Source organism: Rhinoderma darwinii, chromosome 3 (assembly GCF_050947455.1).
Source record: "Rhinoderma darwinii isolate aRhiDar2 chromosome 3, aRhiDar2.hap1, whole genome shotgun sequence".
Classification (NCBI taxonomy): domain Eukaryota; kingdom Metazoa; phylum Chordata; class Amphibia; order Anura; family Rhinodermatidae; genus Rhinoderma; species Rhinoderma darwinii.
This window is the reverse complement of record NC_134689.1, coordinates 24,518,867-24,541,592: the sequence shown is the minus strand read 5'-3', so window position 1 is coordinate 24,541,592 and position 22,726 is coordinate 24,518,867. Positions and strand designations below refer to the sequence as shown.

Below are 22,726 nucleotides of genomic sequence, written 5' to 3'. Positions count from 1 at the left end.
CCTTTATTAGGGAGGTGTCCCTAAAATTAGCCATAAATCATCATGTCGCTTATATGTCAGATTGTACCGTTTACTGCTTATACACAGTGGGTTAACATGACCTAAAACGTGCTGCTTTTCCCTGTAGCTCTGCAGGTCTTGTATATCACATGAGCGCTTCAGCTGCTTCGTTCTAGCAATTGGTGGGTGTCGCCGTGCTCGGACCCCCACCAATCCAAACTTCTGACATGTCACTCTGACATATCAGAAGTTTGTCAAATGCTTAGCTACACTTTAAGAATCCATACTTGTTTTTTTTTTGGGGGGGGGGGGGGGAGGTTGCTGATCAGGAAGACCTCTTTTACCCCTTAAGGGTACGAACATGCATAGCGTAAACACTGCAGATTTTCCGCAACTAAATAATTCTGAAAAATCCGCAGCGTATTACAGAAGCAGCAGTGTGGGTGAGATTTCATAATCGAATCGAATTTATAGAAGGGCTTATTTTTACTGGTGATTGGTTTTATGTTAGATTTAGCCAGGTTTGGATAATCCCATGCAAATCTTTGACACAATCAGTGAAATAGTTCTGCTTTTTGTTTTTCAGTAGCCGCCAGTAAATAACGCTCCCTGTTAATTTGAAAACTTGATGCGCTCTACGAAATTATTTTCTAGATGTAGCAAAATACTAAAGGACATTTCATAGATGACATTTCCATTCTATACACTATAAATTATTGTATCGTCTATAGAGTGCAATTCCCGGAATGCAGACGACCTCTGTACCTCCACATTTAACCTCCTTTTTGTGACCGAATTTCACTTAATCCCATTATGAGGTTGGCGGGGTTGATGTGTAAATCAGATGCTAGCACCACGAGTTGGTCTCCTTACTGCTTGCCTTGTCACGTTCCATAGAGCGAGTCTTCCATTATTGTATTTATGCCGTTCTCTCCCTCTTCCTGTTACAGTGAAATAATAATTTTATTTTTATATATATATATATATATATATTATATCTCTCTAGCACACAAGACAATGGCGGCCGCACAGTGCGAACACCATTGTCACCTAAGCCGCTAAATCTAAATAAATATGCATTACTTCTAAATCTACTTACAATAGGGAGGTTCTTAGTGCAGATTTTGTTCAAATTGTGTGAGCCCATCTGCCACGACAGGGCGACCTCTGTAAGGTGGGGACCTACTCTGCACATACACCCAGAACTAGGACTAAGCACATCTATCTGGGGATGGTATGAACCAGCATTAAACAAATTAAAATCACCCAGGGCAAAACAGAAGGAGTGCAAGATCAAAAAATGGAGGCAGTCACCAACCCCACATATGAGTCACGTAAACAACACAAAAGTTTGAACATTACATTCCAACAAAATAAAACAAAACATGTATTCAGGTGCAAGAACGGCTGTGACTGCAAATTTATACAGCAGACAAAAAAATGGCGACCGCACACTGCGAACACCAATGCCACCTAAACCACTAAATATAAATAAATATGCATTACTGCTAAATCTACTTACAATAGGGAGGTTCTTAGCGCACATTTTGATGGTTTTACAGGAAGTGAGGCTAAAAATATGTACTAAGGACCCAGTGGCGCGTTGCCTGGAGAAAGTAAAGTATACCTGTTAAAATTATTAATTTTTCTTTTTTTCTGCTCCTGTGCCCTTGTGGCATCAGGTGAAATAAAAATTACTATTTTTAAGTTGTACAAAATTTACATTCAATACTGAAATGGGATTTCTTTAAGAATTCATACTTTTTGGGCACTACCCCAACACTCGTTCCACCCTATATTAGAGGATGATACGACTATGAGAAGGTTGGTGGGGATGGTAGATGCTGAGGTGATTAGGTTGTAGGCATTCTAGTTCTTATCATATGTTTGAGCAGGTTGTATCCAATCTCTCGTGTGTGTGTGGGGCCTTCACAGGTCTGTCTCCGGTAGGGTTTTACCATTAGTTAGGTTTTGTATATTTTGGAAAGCAGAAGATTAAAGAGGTTTTTAACAATGGACATTTATCACCTATTCACAGGATGGTAGATACATGTCTGATCACTGACGGCTCTGCCGATCACTAGAATAGGAGTCCTGAGCCCCCTCTTCCTCCTCACTGAACGATCATAGTTGAATTGATAGGCATGTGAGCATACGTGGTGCCACTCTCCTCCTAAAGGCCCTTTTACACTGGTTAATTACCAGGCAAACGCTTGTTCATAGAACGCTCGCTCCCGATAATTGCCCTGTGTAAACAGGGCAGTGATCAGAAGGTGAACGAGCAAAACGATCGTTCATCTGCTTATCGTATCATTTATAAAAATTAAAAATATGATTTTTGTCGGCAGCACATCTCCCTGTGTAAACATTATAGAAATGTATGGGGACGAGCGATCGGTGTAACGAGTGCCCATACTAGCTCCTTGTGAAAGGAACAAACAAGCGCCGATCAACAAGCTGTCTCGTTGATCGCACTCGTTTACACGGCCCAGCACTGGCCGTGTAAGAGGACCTTAAAGAGACTCAGGGCACTTATAATGTGGTGACAATCTCCTACATAAGGAGATCGGGGTTATAATGTAGGTGACAGTAATTCTTTTTATTTAGAAAAACAATCTATTTTTACGACATTAGGAGCGATTTTAGATTTATGCTAATTCGTTTCTTAGGGTGTGTTTTTACTTTAGACCAAGTGGGCGTTGTACAGAGGAGTGTATGATGCTGACCAATCAGCGTCATGCACTTCTCTCCATTCATTTAGACAGCGCATAGTGACACTGCGTTGTTCACTATGTGCTGTCTTATACTGACATATTAACGTCACTGAAGTGTTTAGACCGTGACTAGACATTCCTTCCAGCCAGGACGTGATGTCTATTCACAATACCAGCACTTTGTTAACGTTTGTTTGGTACTTACAGCAGAACAAGTGTAATCTCGCGAGATCTCCCTGTAAATGACAGGTTACAGGGAGATTACGCTTTGCCTATCACAGCCGAAGGTGCCAATCACTCAGCTGAGCGATTCTGCACTTCCGTTTCAGCAACAGTGTGGGGTCTCCGCACCCGGACCCACATCAATCTAAAGTTTTGATATGTCTCTATGACATATCAAAAGTATGACCATTCTTGCTTAGAATACAAGAAAGCTGTCATAAATGGATCACAAAGTGGTCCAACACTCCGGACCCAATTATCGAACAGTACGGTTTAGTTCACATCTGCATCAGGGCTCCGTTCATGGGTTCTGTCTGACCTTTCCATTAGGGGAACCCATGAAAGGAAAACAAAAGCTTTCCGTTTGCATTACCATTGATTTAGATGGTAACGGATCCGTTGCATATGGTTTCAGTTCCCGTAGTAGACTACGGTATTAATTCTGCCAAAACAACGGAAACCTTACAATGGTGACAAACGGATCCATCACCATTGAAATCAATGGTAATGCAAACGGAAAGCTTTGGTTTCTGTTTGTTTGTTTGGTTTCCATTCATGGGTTCCCCTGACTGAAAGGTCAGACGTAACTCGTGAACAGAACCCCGATGCAGATGTGAACGAAGCCTACCTTTTATAGGTCCATCCGCCTACCTTATAGGTCCATCCACCTTCCAGAGGTGCTCTTTAAGGCCCCATGCACACAACTGTGCCCGTAATTACGACTCGTAATTATGGGCATGGCCGGCCACGGGCAGCCGGTCGTTTTTCCGGGCCGTGCTCCCATTATAAAGTATAGTAGCACGGCCCGTAAAATAAAAAAATAGAACATGTTCTATCTTTTTCAACGGCAGGGGCACCTTCCCATTAGAAACCGGGAAGGTACCCATGGCCAATAGAAGTCTATGGGCCCGTTATTTCGGGTCGTAATTACGACCCGTAATAACGGGAGTTTTTACTGTCGTGTGCATGAGGCCTAATACTGACGTTTGGTGGTAATATCCCAGATAAAGCCTCCCTGGCACATGGTTTTAAAAATGTAATTTGAATGGCCGACCATCTAATGGGTATGGCGGCGTCCCAACTCAACCTCGACAGGGATAAAAGAATCGGTTTGTTAAAAGGTCATGCTGTGCATGTTTAGAAGGGGATGTAGAAAATGTATAGCTGACGATACACATTAGATAATTGTTGGGTAGAAGATGACACACTTGTAATCACTCAAGATTCCAGTCACTATCTGAAACCATCTCTATAATGGGTAGAGAAGACCTGCTGACACCCCACACACGGCTCTGCGGCGGTTTAGGGCAGTCTCCTTTCCTTCTGCATTAACTGATTGCAGTAAGCGTAGATTATAAGGCGTCTTCTTCTCATATTGAACCGTCTCCTATGACTTGTCCAGGCGGTGACCGCAGTGGCCTTTATCCATTAGGTACTGACAGGATTTTCCCATCCACGTGCGCTACCTGGGAATCCACTTTACTAGATTACTTTCTGACTCCCAGTGGAACTTTTAGATTATAAGAGGCCACGGACCTTGTTACCTTTTTTTTTTCCCTGTTCTTCATGATGCATTTACTTTTTTTGTTTTTTACGGTTTTCTGAGAATTTACCATTCATTTTTAACCAAACTTTTGACGGTCCATTTTTTTTTTACTTTTATAATTCTCAATCAGAATAAGATTTAATAGGTTATTGATTTGAATATATAAGACACGCTCATCTTCTGCGTGTAACCTGACTAGCGGGGTTCATTTCAATCACTTGTTTTTGCCGCTGAGACTGCTTGTCAGATGCTCATGATTTCAGCCCACGCGATCTTTCCTCCAGAGCAGCCGCGTGTGTTGAAGCTTCATTGCATTTGTGTACAGATGATCCTGCCCCAGGCGCCGAGACTGAATTTGCTCCCTTTGAAGTGCACCTCCAGGTATAGCATGACATGTCACGCAGCAGTCACATGTCACGACGCGTCATTAATGGGTATGGGCGTAAAGAGATGGGTGGGAAACAGAGAGGGAATATATTGTGGTTTTTTTAAGTTCACCTTAGGCCTAGTTCACACTGAGTTTTTTTTTGCACGGTTTTTGATGTGGAAACACTGTCGGAAACCGTGCCGAAAACGCCTCCCATTGATTTCTGAAGGAATTTTAAGGCAGATTTTTCCGCCTGCAAAAAACCTCATATAAATGTGTGTCCTTATGATCTCCTCAAATGACTAACCGTAGTCCACCTTTGGTTAGTAGAAAATAGTGTATGAGGCCTGGTTATACTGGCCATGTCCGGTTGCTTGTGACAGTGAAGGCGGTGGTCAAGCACAATCCTAGTAGTATCAGTAATGTTACTCACGTGGTTTAAACTTTTTGACTTTTGTTTCTTCATCACCAGGTGTCTTGGCAATCCTCATTCCCCGCCTGGACATGGTCATCTCGCTGGTGGGATCGGTCAGCAGCAGTGCCCTGGCTCTCATCATTCCACCGCTCCTGGAAATAACCACTTACTACTCCGAAGGTCTTAGCCGTTGGGTCATAGCCAAGGACGTTATCATCAGTGTGGTGGGCTTCCTGGGCTTTGTGTTGGGGACATATGTGACTCTATGGGAACTTATTGTGCCAAATTCCAATCCAGGTCACGTAAATGCCACTCTGTACGCAGTGCAATGAATCTCTGAGCTCCACTTCTCGGTACCTAGAGGCGAAGAATCCTCTACTAGAATGTTCCATCAATGTTAATGAATGTATTTATTACCTGATAGCTGCCAAATGTGCTACTTTTGTGGTCAAAAAATTTCAGCCATGTAAAAATAGTATGAGCATCGTCTTATTTCCCAATGATAGGTGTACTTTGCTTCTATTGCTTTAACCTCAAACGTTCCAAAGACTGCCAATTCTATTCTTCAAAAAATGGAGGGTATCGTCTTTAAATCCCACTGTCCTCAAATGATCCTCATATACTCTAATAGGGTATATGGACAGGGGTCATCCAGTTGGGATAGCGCCTTTTAGTGCAGAGACTGTGATGGATGCCTAAGGGCTCATTCAGACGTGCGTATTCCTCGTCCGTGTCTTTTGAAATAACAGTGCGCGGACCCGTGCATTTCAACGGGGCTATTCAGACATGCGTGAGTTTTCACGCAGCGAGTATCCATTGCGTTAAACTCACTGCATGTCCTATATTGGTGCGTTTTTATGGACGTGGTCACCCATTGAAGTCTATGGGTGGGTGACAAATACAGACGACATGAATGTGCTGTCCGTGTTTCACGCATCAGTTGCTAAGAAATGCAAAGATTTAAAAAAAATAAACAAAAGCACGGATGTGAAATACGGATGCCACCTTCAAATCACACTGACGCCGCCTTCAAATCACACTGACGCCGCCTTCAAATCACACTGACGCCGCCTTCAAATCACACTGACGCCGCCTTCAAATCACACTGACGCCGCCTTCAAAGCACACTGACGCCGCACGCACATTAAATTCAGGAAATACGCTCCGTTTTTTGTGCACTCAATACGGGCACTCTGGTGTGAATGTAACCTAACCGTGGCATCCTTCACCCATAGGCTATTGATCATGACTAATGCATTAGACTGATGCCTGTAATGTTTGCCATACAGTGGTATCCATCACCCTTACTATACGCTTCTTTGGGTAATTTTTGTTTTCTTTTTACAGCAACCTGTTGTGGGGGATAATGTAGTCTACTACGCTATTTTAACCTTTTTGGCCTCCGTTAGACTAATGTTGACCAAGTAGTGTGTACCCCAGGAGCTTTCAGGGAGCCCATGATAGAGGAAGAATCAGGATACTACGGAGATGGCTGAAGTATCTGTATCCTATTAGACCTCTTATTAGGAGTGATTTCACAGAAGCCTTTCTATTGGTGGGAGCTTCATGGGTTTTTTGTTTTTGTTTTTGTTTTTGTTTTTTTGTTTATCATACTTGCCAATCATAAACCTGATTTCCTAGTGCCAGAGATATATATATATATTTATTATGATGTACCCACCAAAGTCCTTTCACAAGGCTTGTGTGACCCAGTCATTCAGTATGACTGTATTCTTGTAAGGCATAGCTAGGGCACCCTCTTAAAGCCGAATGAAAAAAAAACAAAAAAGGCTTACTTTTTCCAAAAACAGCACCACTCTTTTGCACAGTGTTCTTATAGAAATTCAGTTTAGCCCCTTTTACTGGAATGGGGCTGAGCTGCAATACCACACACAGCCGGAGGACTAGAGTGGCACTGTTTCTGGAAGAAAACAACCATGTTTTCCTTGTCTCCTATACCCCCTGAAATCACTGATGAACCGTCAGTATTATTGTAGTGTTATTCCAGGCGGATATGACGTGCCAAAACTTCAGTAAATATCTTTGTTGGGAATATAAATATATATATATATATATACTTTTTTTTTTTTTTACACCAAAATTGCCTTGCTGCCTATAGCAACCAATCATAGTGCAGCTTTTATTTTTTCAGGGCAGTTTAACAGATAAAAGCTGAGTTTGGATGGGTTGTTATATGCAACTAATTTGGCTTTGAAAATTTGTCAAACCCATGTGCACGGGGCCTGAATGATCTCAGACCTTACAGTTCTAAATTATGAAGCCGTAGGCACCAATATGGCGCCAAATTCACCCTTTGAAAAAAAAACAAAAAAAAACAACCCGCTGGGTAAATGGGGACCATGGATACATTTGGCATATATCCTGGGGGTTTCTGGTGCATACGCTGAATGTATGGCTCTAGCGCTATATCGACAGAGCCTGAGGGAGAATACTTTCATAATCTGGCATGCGATGGACCATACCACAATTGTGTGTTTCTTACATAATCCGCCCAAAAAATATATAGGGTAAATATAAGATCAGAAGCACGGTATTGGGACCATCGTTGTGTCTATACTGTACCTCTGATACTATATTTTTATATACTTTTTCATTATGACACAGGTCGTCTTCACTCATCCCCATCTACAACCCCTGAAGTGTCTGCAGGATTTGCAAAGCGTTCTCTGGAATGTAAATGACATTTTGATTGTCTCAAAAGCTGTGGTGTAAGACATTAAATGGTAACTAAGCGTTTGACGTGTCATAGTGACATGTCAGAAGGTTTGATCAGTGGGGTCCGAGCACGGAGACCCCCACCGATCGCTAAAATGAAGCAGCAGAAGCACTCAGGTGAGCGCTCTGCTGCTTAGTCTCTGATCCGTTTTTCTCGGAATGCTGAGCGAGCGGTGTACGGACTCCTAGACATTCTATTGAGCCCGTACTCCTCTCTGAGAAAAGCCGATCAGAAACCAGGCGGCACAACGCTCACCTGAGCGCTTCTGCCGCTTCGTTTTAGCGAACGGTGGGGGTCTCGGTGACCAAAACGTCTGACATGCCAATATGACATGTTAAAAGTTTCTCACCCTTTAATCCATGAAGTGGTCGGATGTACACCTGCAAGAAGAATTCTACTGAAACCTAAATATTGTAGGTATTGTGGATAGAATTAAAGCTAAAGGACCTTTTTGAATGCTGGGCAAATGGAATTTTTCTAAGTAAAAACTTTTGATGCAGTGATATGTCCCCTCCGGCTCCACGTCAGCAGCATCTGCATGGAGTTTGTATGTTCTCCCGTGGCTGCGTGGCTTTCCCTGGGTACTCCCCGTTTCCTCCCACGCTCTAAAAACATACAGATAGAGAATTGTGAGTGTGAGTCCCAGTAATGACAATCTCTGTACAGCGCTGCAGAATATGTTGGTGCTACAGAACTAAATGAATGCTTAGATCTGAAGCCGGTGACCACATTAGATCTCCATTCTCTTGTGGAGATCAGATGTTGTCACTCTCACATTTGAAAGAATTGGAGGTGTTGCCTGTAGCAACCAATCTGAACACTGCTTTCATTTTAAGACCTGCCTTAAAAAAAAAAAGGGGGTCCCAGTAATCAGACCTCCACCCATCAAACATGGCCCTATGGATATGTTATAAATTAAGGCAGAATTACTCATGTACTGCATGTGTGCAAGCCAAAAAGCCCTACAGATGTCCCTTTTTCTTTAAAACCTATTTGAATGCCCTTTAGGTACAGAAGCCGGAGACCCGTGCTCGTACTGTAGGGGACTCGTTTGCTTTCCTCATCGGTTATAGATTTCTACAGTGTCATGTTTACTATCTCTTAAACTTGAAGTGTTTTACATGTATAAAATAAAAGTGAACAGTGGTTGTGTAGATAAGTTGCACAAGGCTCCTATAATCTGCATTCTCTAACCTACTGACTGCTGAGCTTGGCTGCACACGTCTGCTTTCTGAACATGCGTGTAAATGGAACCGGCAGCTGACATGTATGTATACTTCTCACCAGCATATCCTTAAAGAGGACAGGTCCGATTTCCTGACATGTCTGTTTCAGTGAATACTAGTATTCCCCCGTAATATAACAATTCTGGAGCATCTTTTTTTGCATTGTGCTGTTCCTCTGCTATTCCTCCTGGAAATGTATGAATAAATTGACAACTGCGTGTTACCAGTGGGGGGGGGGGTGTCCCTACAGACTGACACTCTCCAATCATTGTGACAGAGTGAGAATGTGTAGTGGGACCCTTTTGACTGGTAACGCACTGTTGTCTATTTATTCATAAATTTCCGAGAGGAACAGCAGAGGAATAATACATTGCAGAGGTCTCGGAAAAGATGCTCCAGAATTGCTTCATCGAGAATTTAAGTATTTATTGAAACAGACCTGTCCGGAGAGGCGACAGGACCACTTTAAAGGGATACCTGGTGTGTAATTACTACTAACCACCTAACAACCTATAATACGTCAACTACAGGATTGGTTTAGGGCTTGAGGGATATTCCTGCACCCTTGCGGTGTGTCCCATCTCGTGTATGACCCGTTTCATTTCACTGTGAAACAGTCTTCTCGTTTTGAACCCTCATGTGGCATCATTGTGTTCTTCATAGGTTTCAGTGCTGGTAATGCTTAGAGATAGACTATATTTAGGTTCAAGGACAGGACTGGACCTTGTCCTTGACCCTAAAGCTTTTGTATGGTATCCTGTCCTTGGCACTAAATATACCGCTCTTGCACGTAGACGTAATACGGCTGTGTTGGCATTTGTAAGTTAGGACAACTCCTACTCCCATTGTGGGTCCTCCTAAGACTCGCTCATTGTAGGGTCGTCTCTTGAAGGCCGCTCAGGGTGTGCTGTTAGCTTTGAGGAACTTAAACGTCCGTGTTCATTGTCCTTGCATTGCAATAGGGCACTTGTTAAAATCAACTGACAGGGGCATATAGACCATATGGCTGCCTTTGGGCCCTTGGCAAGAGACGGCCCAACCCAGCTTGGTCCCATCCGGTATACCGGTACTTCTGCAGGATTCCCCTTTCAAGAGAAACCGCTTTGTTCGCAAACAAGAAGGTGAAAACTTGTCCCAAGGATTGTCCTGGATGGGAAAACTCAAATATCAAAATGGGTCTCACATTATGGTGCCATGTGCCCACTTCTATGTAGGCCACTGCCAGTTGATGTGGAGATATCACAGTTGAGGTTGGCACAGCTCATCATTACTGTATTTTATCGGGTAGTTTTAGACCTGATGCTCAAGCAATGTATTCCGAAAGAATTCCAAGACAAATTCAGCTCTACTATATTGGTACACTCTTGGTTTTACCTAATGGGGTAATATTCTATCTCGGGGTTTCCATTTGAATGTGTATTGGTATCTTCATACAGCGGTTAATGGGATTATACATGTAGTTCAGCTACTAACAGGTTAACTCACCGGGATCAGGGGGCTTTGGAAATTGGTGGACAGGATAGACCATTTACACCCTTCCTCTGTGCAATCTCTAATATGACATTTCATAGATTTCTCAGAACTAAACGAAGAATGTGGTTGCTCTCCAGGTTTACAAGCCAATTCTGTATTATCCTCAGTGTTTTACATCTGCAGGGTTTACATTCTATTATTCGCAAATACCTGATGGTAAAAAATACATGGTTTTGACTTAAAGATGACCTCCTCTCTCTCCTGTCATGTCGGTTTTAGTAAATACTTGTATTCAAGTTACATTTCTGCAACTTTTTTTTTTTTTTTTTAAGAACTCTGCATTTTACCGTTCCTTAGTTGTTCCTCCTGGAAATATATGAATAAATTGAAAACTGGGTTTTTATCATTCACCTTGTAATTAGGATATATCTGTATACTGACATTGGTCATTCAGGGCTGCTAGTGTCACTGTGCATGGACACACCCTGTAGATAAAAGGAATTGTAACTCCCATAAATAATTTATACATTTCCAGGAGGAATAACAGAACAGCGGTATAAATGTAATTACTAAAACATGCATGTCAGGAGAGCGGACAGGTCCTCTTTAAATGGTCGGCTCCTCAGAGCACTTTTCAAGCTGATTGTTTGACATGTATATATGTTTTGTATTATACTTTTAGATGTTTCTAGGGTCAGATCTGCGCTCTGTTCTCATATAGGATTTGCAATTAGGATTTCTCTGTGTTGATGTTTTGCTTAATAAATGATCGGATTCTCATTTTGCTCTCCGCCTTTTGCTTTTTCCATCACCGTGTATTTTAGAGACCGAGAATATTGATCAAAGACCTTTATCAATGTCACCTTGAAAATTGGATTTCAAGATTAAGTGTATATTGTATTATTTCAGGATCACCGCAATTCCTCACCAAATGAAGGACGCGTTTAAGTAATGAAAAGTTAAATGTAATATGTGAATAGGATGACTGGTCGAAAGTGTAGGTAGACACAAATATATATTACTTTTACTTTTATTGCTTTATTTCATGTGTTCAGATTACGAATTCTTTCTCAATTACATTTATTGAGAGACAGGAAATTTAAAGCGGCTGTCCGCTTTTTGTTAAAAGGGACCCCTGGTAAGCGGATCACATGATTTACCACTGCTTGACCCCCAGCAATCAACTGGAATCTGTAGAGGAGCTCGGCGGCAAGCGTTCCATTTGCCTGCAGCGCCACCACAGGGGAAATTAATCATTACACAGTTCCCATTGAAATCAATAGGCTGTCCATGTAATGCACAGATGTGCCAGGTCCTCCAGAGCAAGACACTCTTGGTATCGAAATACCCTTTTTATTAAAGGGGTTTTCTCATAAAGAGCATTTATCACCTATCCTCTGGATAGGTTTTAAATATCTGATCGGTGGTCAACACCGATCCCGAGAACGGAGATCCTGGAGTGCGCTGTGTGAATGTAGCGAGACTGTGTGCATATTGGTCACCGCTTTATTTACTTTCTATGGGGCTGCCAGAGATGGCGTTCGGCTATCATCTTTATGAGAAAACCCCATTAATCAGGATTCGCCAATATGGTATTACTTTTTAAACTAGACGACCCTTTAACTATGGGAATCTTGTAGGTGTCTCTGTTTAAACTAGTAGGTGGTAAGTGTTCCCAGCGCTCTCTGTGATGCCATGCACAACCCCCTAACTTCAGTTCAACGGAGTTGTATGAAATTAGGAATAAGTTCTGCTTTCTTTTCAGGATTAGTGCCACATTTGTCCATGGACTGTCTGGTTCTGCAGGTCAGCCCTATTCAGGTGAATAGGGCTGACCTGGAATATCGTACACTATATATGAACAAGAGTGGCACTCTTTCGAGGGGGAAAGCATGAGCATTGCCAATGTACTCACTGCGTCAATCAGTAAGGGGGGGGGGGTTCAGGACCCCCATTCTGACGATCAATGGGGGTACCTCAGCAATCTGACAATTCTCACCACTCCTGTGGATAGGTGATAATTGTCCATACTGGGTATACCCCTTTAACTGTGATTACACAGCGGATTTGGAGCTCTGTATCAGAATAAAATCTAAACCTATATCAAGAAAATAATCAGCACAAAATGTTGTACCTACAAATAACAGATCATTAAAGTGCATCTCTATCTTTTATCATCCGATCAGCAGACTTCAGCTATTTTAGGACACCCTGTAGTCTAGAATTCATTGACAATAAAATGGCTTGTAATTGATTGCGCAAAAGTGAAATTCCCATTAAAAAGTTAAACTTAAATGATTTTTTTTATCTATGCAGAATTCCACATTAAGCTTCGGTATGAGTAGGGTTTCCCCTGGCTTGAAAGAATATCTCCGAGTTCTCCTAGTAAAAAAAAAAAGAAAAAAAACTTGGACCAGTTGTCAAGAATTTTTAAAAACTGACCACTATGGGTGTCACTTGCAAGATGCAGCCTTTTATAAACATCGCTAACTTTACAAAATAGACTGATGGCACTGGGGAAGACATTTTCTTATGCACACGGGACTTCCTGTTTTCAAGCAATGCTTAATTCTTGTTCTATACTCCGTTGTGGCGTTAGCAGGTGTTTAGTTAATAGTCCTGGACAGTCTGGTGTTTTTCTATTGATTTATTGAGTGGTGTACATCCTAAATGACACTCCGTCCCATGTTGTATTCTAATTAACGCTTACATAGTAAATAAGTAATTGCTGTTACGATGGATACTGCTGGACCTGTATTGATTTCCTATCCCTTGGTGACCTGTTACGTGCTTCAGACTGAACGATGTCAATAATGGTGGACACCTTGGAATGAGTAGGGTTTTTGTTTGGGAGCTTTTTCTGGTTTCCAAAATCTATAATAAATAGACAGATTGCATGTAAATATGAAGACCCTCCCATATGCTTAGTTGATGTCAGACCCTCCATGTAGTCTTCAGCTGCTTTCAGGTGTTGTAGCAATAGTGCTTTTTTGCGTTTTATTATGGATGCAACAGCCGTACCTCCCGTGGTTCATCAAAACCTGAGTTAGAGCACCAGAGGTTTGTATTGAGCTCTATAAGAACCTGTATTATGCCCATCAAAAAGCGGGCAGGGCTACACTACGCCCTGTAGCCCTAGCCGAAGTCTTCTAGTTATATGGACTATACACAAGAAGAGGCTCTTCGTGGGTGGTGCCTAATTCAAGCTAACCTGGTGAGGGCAATTGAGTGTCTGACACTACCATAAACTGAGGAATGCTGCTGCAAATGCATCTGCTCCGCCCTCTAGATTCCTTGATATAATCTTAGAAATGAAAATCTAAGTTCTACATATGGGTAGAAATTGTTTTAACTCTGGAAATGTCTCCAACATTTAGGCCTCATTGCCTGTATGGCCGCTCAAGGAGCCATATGGTGCTCATGTAGGATATCAACTTCGTGAGATATGCTCCCATAGAACCATGACTTCTAGGTGTGAATATGTCCGTAATATGGCTTATGGAGGTACAGTTTTGGTCTAAAGCCCTGTTTAATGTGGAGACTTTGCGGAGCCGTTATACAGCCATGTGCATAAGGTCTTACTCTACAAACATATCTACGTGAGTGACAATGGTGACATCCAGGTAACTGCATCCTACTGTGGTGACATCACTATTGATGGTACCAAAACAATAATGGTAAGAAATGATGAGGAATCCTATAGTCAAGTGAATGGAAGAGTTTTGGGCTCATTTAAAAAAAAAAATTTTATCTCCCCAGAAAATCCTTTTAAACAATTTTACATTATATAGTGAAAAAATAAAATAACAGATTTCATTAATTAAGCTATTTGTCCAAGATTTGTAAAACATGGCTGCTTTCTTTCAACTACCACGTCACACCGGTTCATGGGCTGTGTCTGGTATTGGAGTTCTGCTCTATTGAAGTAAATAAGGCTGGGATGCAATACCACACACAACCTGTGGACAGGTAAAGCGCTGTTTTTGGAAGAAAGCAGCCATGTTTTTCCTAATACTGGGCAACCGCATTAATTATATTTGAGTGATAACCATACATTTTAAACAATATTTTCTTTTTGTGTTGGAATAAGAAATTGCATAAAATACTAAATATTCAGCTTTAAGCCAATTGGAAAATGTTCAGCAAAATTCTCCTATATTCTCTTCGGAAATTCTTATTGAGAGCTCCATAAACCACAGCATTAAGACAGCTATTGAAATAAGCCATGAAATAGCTGGTGACAAAGAGCCAATGTGGGATTGACTCTCCTAGTTGTGGATTCAAGCCCACCAAAAGCCCAATTATATTTAGGGGTCCCCAGCACACCGCAAAAAGTACAAACACTATAAACATGGTGATAAAACTGTGCATGTTGTTCGGCCATATCTGGATGTGTACTTGCCTTGTCGGTTTCACCCGATGCCGGCTGTTGAGAACTAATATCCAGATCTGGAGATAGCAGAAGCTCACCACGCCAATTGGTAAAAAGAAATGAAAAATCACAATGACTATAGTATACAATGGGCTAACTGACTGAGAAAATGTGCAGGAGAAGACTCTTGGGTCGTATTGCAAGGATCCCACAAAAAGGTTGGGTAGAATAGCTGCCAAAGCCAATGTCCACACCAGTCCCACGTACAAGATGGTTCTCGTGGTGGAGAACAAACGGGAGTAGCAGCTTTGGTGACAGATGTAGAAGTATCGATTGACCGCAATGCCTGTTATATTGAAGACTGAGCTTATAACACTTAGTCCCATAAAGAAGCCACTCAACAGGCAATGAGTGTGTCCCATTCTCCAGCCGCGGTTGACGATTGCAAGAAGAACCAAAGGGTAAGGGTAACATGCCACCAGTAGGTCTGCCACAGCCAGGCTGACCACGAAAGCATTTCCTGCATGAGATAGAAACAACATAGTAATATTGCCTATTGTCAAACCAAATATAGAAAGTTACCAAGCAGTGCTTTATGAAGGTCAAACATAGTCCCTGGTCATCCAATCTGTGATATGGAATTCATTAAGACTACTGACGACTAGAGTGTAAAGTTTCTTGAGCAGAAGTTACAACAATTTATCAAATTTGAAATTATTCTTCCTAGTAGATTGGATGTTCTCTAGTTATGAAGGTTCTCTTCCAACCTTCAATGGTCCACCACTGTCCCGATCCTTTGTTCTCAAGGGAGATAAGCCGCCACCAGAGCTGTCTGGCAGCGGCTTACTCCCCTCTCTCCATTGAGAAAATATGCACTATCGGCTGAATCGAGCGTGCTTGTGTATTGGGAGAAAAACGCTTGCGGGAAAAAGAATAGTCATGCCCTTTCTTCAGGCATTTCCATCTCTGACCTCCCATTGACATCAATTGGAGGCAGAGAAAGCGGTTTTCACTGCGTATTTTGCCTGCAGCGCTCAATGGCCGCGACCCAAAAACGTCGCAAAAAAAGTGGCAAAGAGAGTGCAGGCAAGTAAAATCGCTGCCGTTTCCGTAGCAATATGAGCAGAAAAAAATGCACTATTGTTGAGAGTTTCTGTCACAGATTTACCAGCGTTTTTCTTGAGATTCTGCTGCAGATTTTCTGCAGCCAGGGGCGTAGCTAAAGACTCATAGGTCCTGGTGCAAGAATGCAGCTTGGGTACTCCTCCCCAACACCACCAGACCACTGCGCGTGCCTATGCCCAGCCGCCTTGCCCAACAGCCCTCATGGATGCCCCCACAGTATAATGCCCCCCCTAGCTGCCTCCACAGTATAATGCCCCCACACAGTATAATGCCCCATAGCTGCCCCACACAGTATAATGCCCCCCATAGCTGCCCCCATACAGTACAATGCTCCCCATAGCTGCCCCCGCACAGTATAATGCTCCCCATACAGTATGATGCCCCCTGCCATATCTGCCCCATACAGTATAATGCCCCCCCACCATATCAGCCCCCCATACAGTATAATGTCCCCCTGCCATATCAGCCCTCCATACAGTATAATGCCCCTCCCGCCATATCTGCCCCCCATACAGTATAATGCAGCCATATGTGCATAATAGAAAAATAATAAAATTACCTATCCCCGTTCCCACGCGGGGTGGAGGATCCTTCTCCTCCTTTGGTCTGCGCTATGAGTGACTCGGCGCAGACTGGCACGATGACGTCACTTTATCTCGCCTGTCTGCGTTGAACTGCTCATGGCTTAGGGCACAGCCAATGCTGGAGAAAGGAGCCGTCAGCTCCTTGCTCCAGCATTAAATGGAACCGGAACCTCGGTGAGTGACTCACGCCCTCCCGGAGGTCTTCACACAATCCCCCAGGGGGTCGCGACCCCCAGTTTCTAATGTATTGTATTGTGCAGTTTGCAGAGGAGATGGGGGGGGGGACTGTAATTTAACGGCCCCCCACTCCTACTCCGCAAACACAGACCGCACAATACAATACATTACGTGCCGTCTCTGCAGCTCACCTGGAGTCTTCCAGGATCTTCCGCACCTGCTCTTCCATGCTGGCTGGAACGCTCCACACGTGACGTCACGGTCACATGGTACACTGAGTGTACCATGTGTCTGTGATGTCTAGGGAGCCCTGCCCGTAACCAGGAAGTGCCGGCATCACATCACAGAGAATTTATTTAATAATTAGCGTGCTGTTTGGAAATGGGGCCCTATGGGCCCCCCATTCTTAAGGGCTCGGTTGTAACTGTGACCCCTATAGCTACGCCACTGTCTGCAGTGTATCCTGTGTGTGGGAACATACAGGCCGGGTTCACACATAGCATAAACACTGCGGAATTTCCGCAATGGAACTCTGCGGAAATCCTGCAGCACTTTCAGTAGCAGCAAAGTGGATGAGATTTAGAAAATCTCATGCACACACTGCAGAAAAAAACGCAGCATAAACGTTAATAAATTGACCTGCGGTGCAGAATTTCAATCCGCAGCATGTCGATTTATGCTACGTTTTCGTTGCTTCTCTGTTGCAGGTTTTTTCCCATTGAATTCAATAAGATGCAAAACTCGCAACAGAAAGACAAGTTTTGCGGCGGAATCGCAGCGATTCCGCCACAAAAATCGCAACTCTGGAAAAAAAAATCATACTTACCCAGAACTCTCTCCTTCTTCCTGCAGTTCGGCCGCCTTGGATGACGTTTCATCCAATGTGACCACTGCAGCGTCATATAGGGAGGCCGGACTGCGAGCAGAGAAGGGGGAGGGGGTAAGTATAAACGTCTTTTTTGTTTTTTTTCAATGTGCGGTTTTACGGACGGAATGTGCTGTGGGTTCCAGGTCGGATACGCTGCGTAGTTCTTACACAGCGTATCCGACCCATGGGAACCCGGCCTAAGATAGATATTCAAGATATAGAAAAATGGAAAGTGGAATGATCGAGGGCGCAGCCGTAGCAGAACTGGTTTTTATTTGTACAGATAAACAACAACGATGTGTTTCAAGGCCATACCAGCCCCTTCGTCAGGTTGCGTACAAGTGATATGACATTTCGTAAAGCATGCTGTTATATAGCGGGCTGAAAGATCGGTAGTCAAAATAACTACCGGGTCTGGGTTGTGGGTCAATTTCGACTACCGATCTTTCAGATAGATATGAGTTAGATTTGATTAAATTAGTGTAATGATAGGGGTAGGGAAACGGACAAGTGAGCCCTAATCTACCCGCCACTCTGTCCCTGCCTACTTGCAACGACCCGCCCTAGGCGGTGGGGTACAACTGGGCGGTGGTCCCTACGCTCAGTAAGTGCACGAGACAAACAGACAAGGGTACACAAAGCTAAGGGAAATGGGGCAGTTGCCCACGGCAACACCGTGAGCAACAAGAGAGGTAAACGAGCCGAGTCAAACCAGGAGTGTACGAGGTACCAAACGCAGAGCAGGAGAGTAGTCAGTAAGCCAGGGTCAATATGGAGCAGGATCAAATAGTCAGAAGCTGTAGCTGGGCCAGGAAACCACACGAGAAGAATCACAAGCAAAGGAGGAACAGGAAAGGCAGGTATAAATAGACAGAGGGCGGGAGCTAGCTGAGTCTGGCCAGGCTGCGATAGGCTCTCCCACTCCTAAGCCCGCCAGCCTGAGCGGTGGAAGCTGGAGTCAGTCTCAGAGACATAGACTAAGGTGAAGACTGATTACCTATGGGAGTTAACCCTGAAGCTGTGCCTGGCAGATCCTTTACAATTAGATTAGATAGAGTGAGTTATGGATGGATGGATGGTACTTTTTATGTTCAGATAAGAAGACCATGCTGCAGAATAGATTTATAAGACCCCGGTAATGACATGAACGCTTTGCTCTGCACTTTCCAAGACAGTAGAAATCAGAAGTCAATGTCTGCACTTCACCAAATCCCATTCTTTGAAGCGTTACAGTGACAATAGTGAAATGTGACGGCTGATTCCTCCCTGGGCCGGCTCCTTCAATATGACTGCCGTGTAATCGATGACATAGACGTCTGCTGCTAATATGTTGTAATCTCTTGGTGTCCGGATGTCACTCTGATTTAGGAAGTGACTTGATATTTTGTCAGTACTACACGTGCAGGTTTATAGGGCATAATGACAGTTGTTGCCTATTCTTTGGACCTCCATTATTGCAAATCTATGTTAATGTAGGACTTAGAAATACATTATGTGAAGGAAGTGAAATGTTCAATATGCCAGGACAAGGCATTCGCATAGATCCTTGCATTACATTCATATTATGATATAACATGCGGGTGTGTTAGCCTGGCGTGTCCTGATGTCGAGTCTTTGGGGTCGTTAAATAGTTGAAAATTGCCTTAGGCTGGATTCACACGAACGTGGCGTTTTTGCGCGCGCAAAAATCACTTGCCAGCTCCGTGTGTCATCCATGTATGATGCGCGGCTGCGTGATTTTCGCGCAGCCGCCATCATAGAGATGATTCTAGCCGACGTCAGTCACTGTCCAAGGTGCTGAAAGAGTTAACTGATCGGCAGTAACTCTTTCAGCACCCTCGACAGTGAATTCCGATCACCATATCTAGCAACCTGTTAAAAAAAAAAAAGAGGTTCGTACTTACCGAGAACTTCCCGGCCGTTGCCTTGGTGACGCGCCTCTCTTGACATCTGGCCCCACCTCCCTGGATGACGCGGCAGTCCATGTGACCGCTGCAGCCTGTGCTTGGCCTGTGATTGGCTGCAGCTGTGACTTGGACTGAATTGTCATCCCGGGAGGTCAGACTGGAGGAAGAAGCCGGGAGTTATCGGTAAGTCAGAACTTCTTTTTTTTTTTACTCGTTCATGTATATTGTGATCGGAAGTCACTGTCCAGGGTGCTGAAACAGTTTAACTCTTTCAGCACCCTGGACAGTGACTATCTCGTGACGTCGCGTACCGGAATTTTTTTTGCCGGGTTCGGCCGAAACGAGTTCGGCTGAACCCGGTTTAGTTCGGTTCGGTTGTCCGGGTTCGCTCTTCTCAAAGACACTCCGTTTGGATGTTTGTAAATAGAAAAGCACGTGGTGCTTTTCTGTTTACATTCATCCTTTTGACAGCTCTTGCGCGAATCACGCAGTTCGCACGGAAGTGCTTCCGTGCGGCATGCGTGGTTTTCACGCACCCATTGACTTCAATGGGTGCGTGATGCGTGCAAAACGCCCAAAGAACGGACATGACATGTGACTTTTTTTCAGCGGACTCACGCTGAGGAAAAATCCCGGACATGTCTGCACGGCCCCATAGACACATATAGGTCCGTGCAACGCGCGTGCAAATCACGCGCGTTGCACGCACGTATTTCCCGTTCGTCTGAATAAAGCCTTGTGGAAAGTACAAAATTAACTCCCAATATCTGAAAAGAATTCCCTGGGATTTAAATATTGATGGCCTATCCTTAGGTCAACCACATTCCAGTGAGTGAGACGGAGCTGCAATACCAGGCAAAGTCTATGGACAAGAGTGGAGCAGCTTCTTGGGGAAAAAAAGCAGACCCTTTTTCTCTAATCCCGGACAAATCCTTTAAAGGGGTATTCCAGCAACAAACATTTATCACCTATCCACTATGGATAGGTGATAAATGTTAGATCTGTTGAACCCCCACTGATCACTAGACTCCGTTATCGATCATAAACTTAGAGACACATAGGAACCGCTGACACTGTACGCGTCAGTCCCGTGGATCTGGCGGGTTCAGGTCTCAGCGCTAGATTCAGCTGCTCTGTATACAGGATATAAAGCAGCTGTATCTCAAAAAGTAAAAATCATTTTTAATAAAAAGTAATTAGTCGCACCAATCACACTGAAAACTATTTATTAAAAAAAAAAAAAGTGTATCGAAGGTGTACATAGCGTTTAACTAGTCTAAGGTATCTGGGGATGTAATACCTGTAACCCCCATGTCACTCCAGGTATAAAGGTCCCATTCTGGTTTAGCTAGAATTAAAGGAGTTGTCCGGTTTCAGCAAATGAATGCTATTTTTTATATAATTAAAAATTGATATAATTTTTCAATATACTTTCTGTATTAATTCCGCACCGTTTTCAAGACCTCTGCTTATTGTTATTCAGTAGGAACATTCAGGCCGGGTTCCCACGGGTCGGATACGCTGCGTAAAAATCGTTCTGGGTAAGTATGATTTTTTTTTTCCTGGAGTTGCGATTTTCGTGACGTAATCGCTGCGATTACGCCGCAAAAGTCGCAACACTTGGCTTTCTGTTGCGGGTTTTGCATCCCCATTGAATTCAATGGGGAAAACCCGCAACGGAAAATTAACTAAAACGCAGCATAAAATTCCGCACCGCAGGTCAATTTATTAACGTTTACGCTGCGTTTTTTTTTTTCGCAGCATGGGCATGAGATATTCTAAATCTCACCCACTTTGCTGCTACTGGAAATGCTACAGAATTCCATTGCTGAAATTCCGCTGCGTTTAATCTACGTAGGAACCCGGCCTCATTGTTTACTTCCGGTAGATACAATTCTGTCCATGGTCATGTGATGCACACACAGCTGCTGGAATCATTAGATACAGCTCTTATACACATACTGTAACTGTAACGAGCCATTCACCTGTGTGTCCATCACATGACCAAGGCAAACTTATCCACTGGAAGTAAACAATGAATGTTCCTACTTAATAACAACAAGCTGAGATATTGAAAACTGTGAGGAATTAATACAAATAGTATATTAGAAAATTATATAAATTTTTAATTATACAAAAAAATGTAATTAATTTGCTGAAACCAGACAACCCCTTTAACAAAACATATTCAATCAATTGTTTTCTAAGCATTTCAGACATGAAGTACTGTTGATAACAAAATTATAATCTTTAGAAGGAACTTAGGAAAAATTCCAAAAATGAACCTGCAAACATGAAAAAATTCTAAAAAAAATGTCTAAAATGTTCTAATCTCGAAGAACGAAAACTGCGTGTAAATGGATCAGTAATGTGTATGCAGGGGAGTGACTTCATGAACTTCTCGTTCATTTACATTCAACTCTTACTAAAAATCCTACAAATCACGTGAAATACATTTCTAATTATCTAAATTTCAAAATCTTTTTGAATTAAATTTTTTTCTGTTTTACCTGCTTTACGAAGTTTCTTGTTCCTTAAGACAGATGTGATAACCAGAAGGTTTCCAAAGATGTCTCCGCTGATGGTGACGATGAGGATTGTGGTGAGCATGCTGATAACCCAGGTGGGATATTCTCCTTCCTCCTCCTTTGGGTCCCCAGGAGAGTGCCGGCTCTTAGTAGGGGCCACCTGTTCCATTCCCCTCACAGACGTGCACGCTCTGTCTCCCACCTACATTGTGAATACTGTCAAGGCATCTGGTAGCTGGTACCTCCTTCACTTCAACCTGTCAGCACCAGAAATACAAGTGAAGCTCTTCTGTCTCCACTTCCCTGCATCACAGTATAGGTGGGATTTCTAATTTTCTCCATTGAGCTCTTCATGATCCATAGGAACGACTTTCCCTCCAGTGTGAAAGCTCTGATGATACAAACGCATCCATAGATTATCAGCTGTCATACTCCACAACTTACCATTATCACTTCTACTCTGTA

The 22,726-nt window shown here is 43.1% G+C and overlaps 2 protein-coding genes across 2 annotated transcripts in view; one reads left to right on the top strand and one right to left on the bottom strand.

The window, feature by feature from the left end:
• Positions 1-11,480, top strand: part of LOC142748839 (proton-coupled amino acid transporter 1-like) — a 45,199-nt gene extending 33,719 nt beyond the window's left edge. Inside the window, exon 11 of the mRNA XM_075856140.1 lies at positions 5,322-11,480. Within this exon, the coding sequence (XP_075712255.1) occupies positions 5,322-5,596 (275 nt within the window). The 3' untranslated portion in view covers positions 5,597-11,480. The remainder of the gene's footprint in view (positions 1-5,321) is intronic.
• Positions 11,481-14,819: 3,339 nt separating this feature from the next.
• LOC142750913 (melatonin receptor type 1A-like) lies at positions 14,820-22,470 on the bottom strand. The gene is made up of 2 exons (XM_075859888.1): positions 22,244-22,470; positions 14,820-15,592 (listed from the first exon to the last, which is right to left on the bottom strand). The coding sequence occupies exons 1-2, from the start codon at positions 22,428-22,430 to the stop codon at positions 14,820-14,822; spliced, it is 960 nt and encodes a 319-aa protein (XP_075716003.1). The 5' UTR covers positions 22,431-22,470.
• Between the last annotated feature and the right edge of the window lie 256 nt (positions 22,471-22,726).

Excerpts from the sequence above, each read along its gene's own strand:
- LOC142750913 (XM_075859888.1), bottom strand. The coding sequence starts at position 22,430 with ATGGAACAGGTGGCCCCTACTAAGAGCCGGCACTCTCCTGGGGACCCA. Across the intron at positions 15,593-22,243 it reads CAAGAAACTTCGTAAAGCAG|GAAATGCTTTCGTGGTCAGC; the intron begins GTAAAACAGAAA and ends TATCTCATGCAG.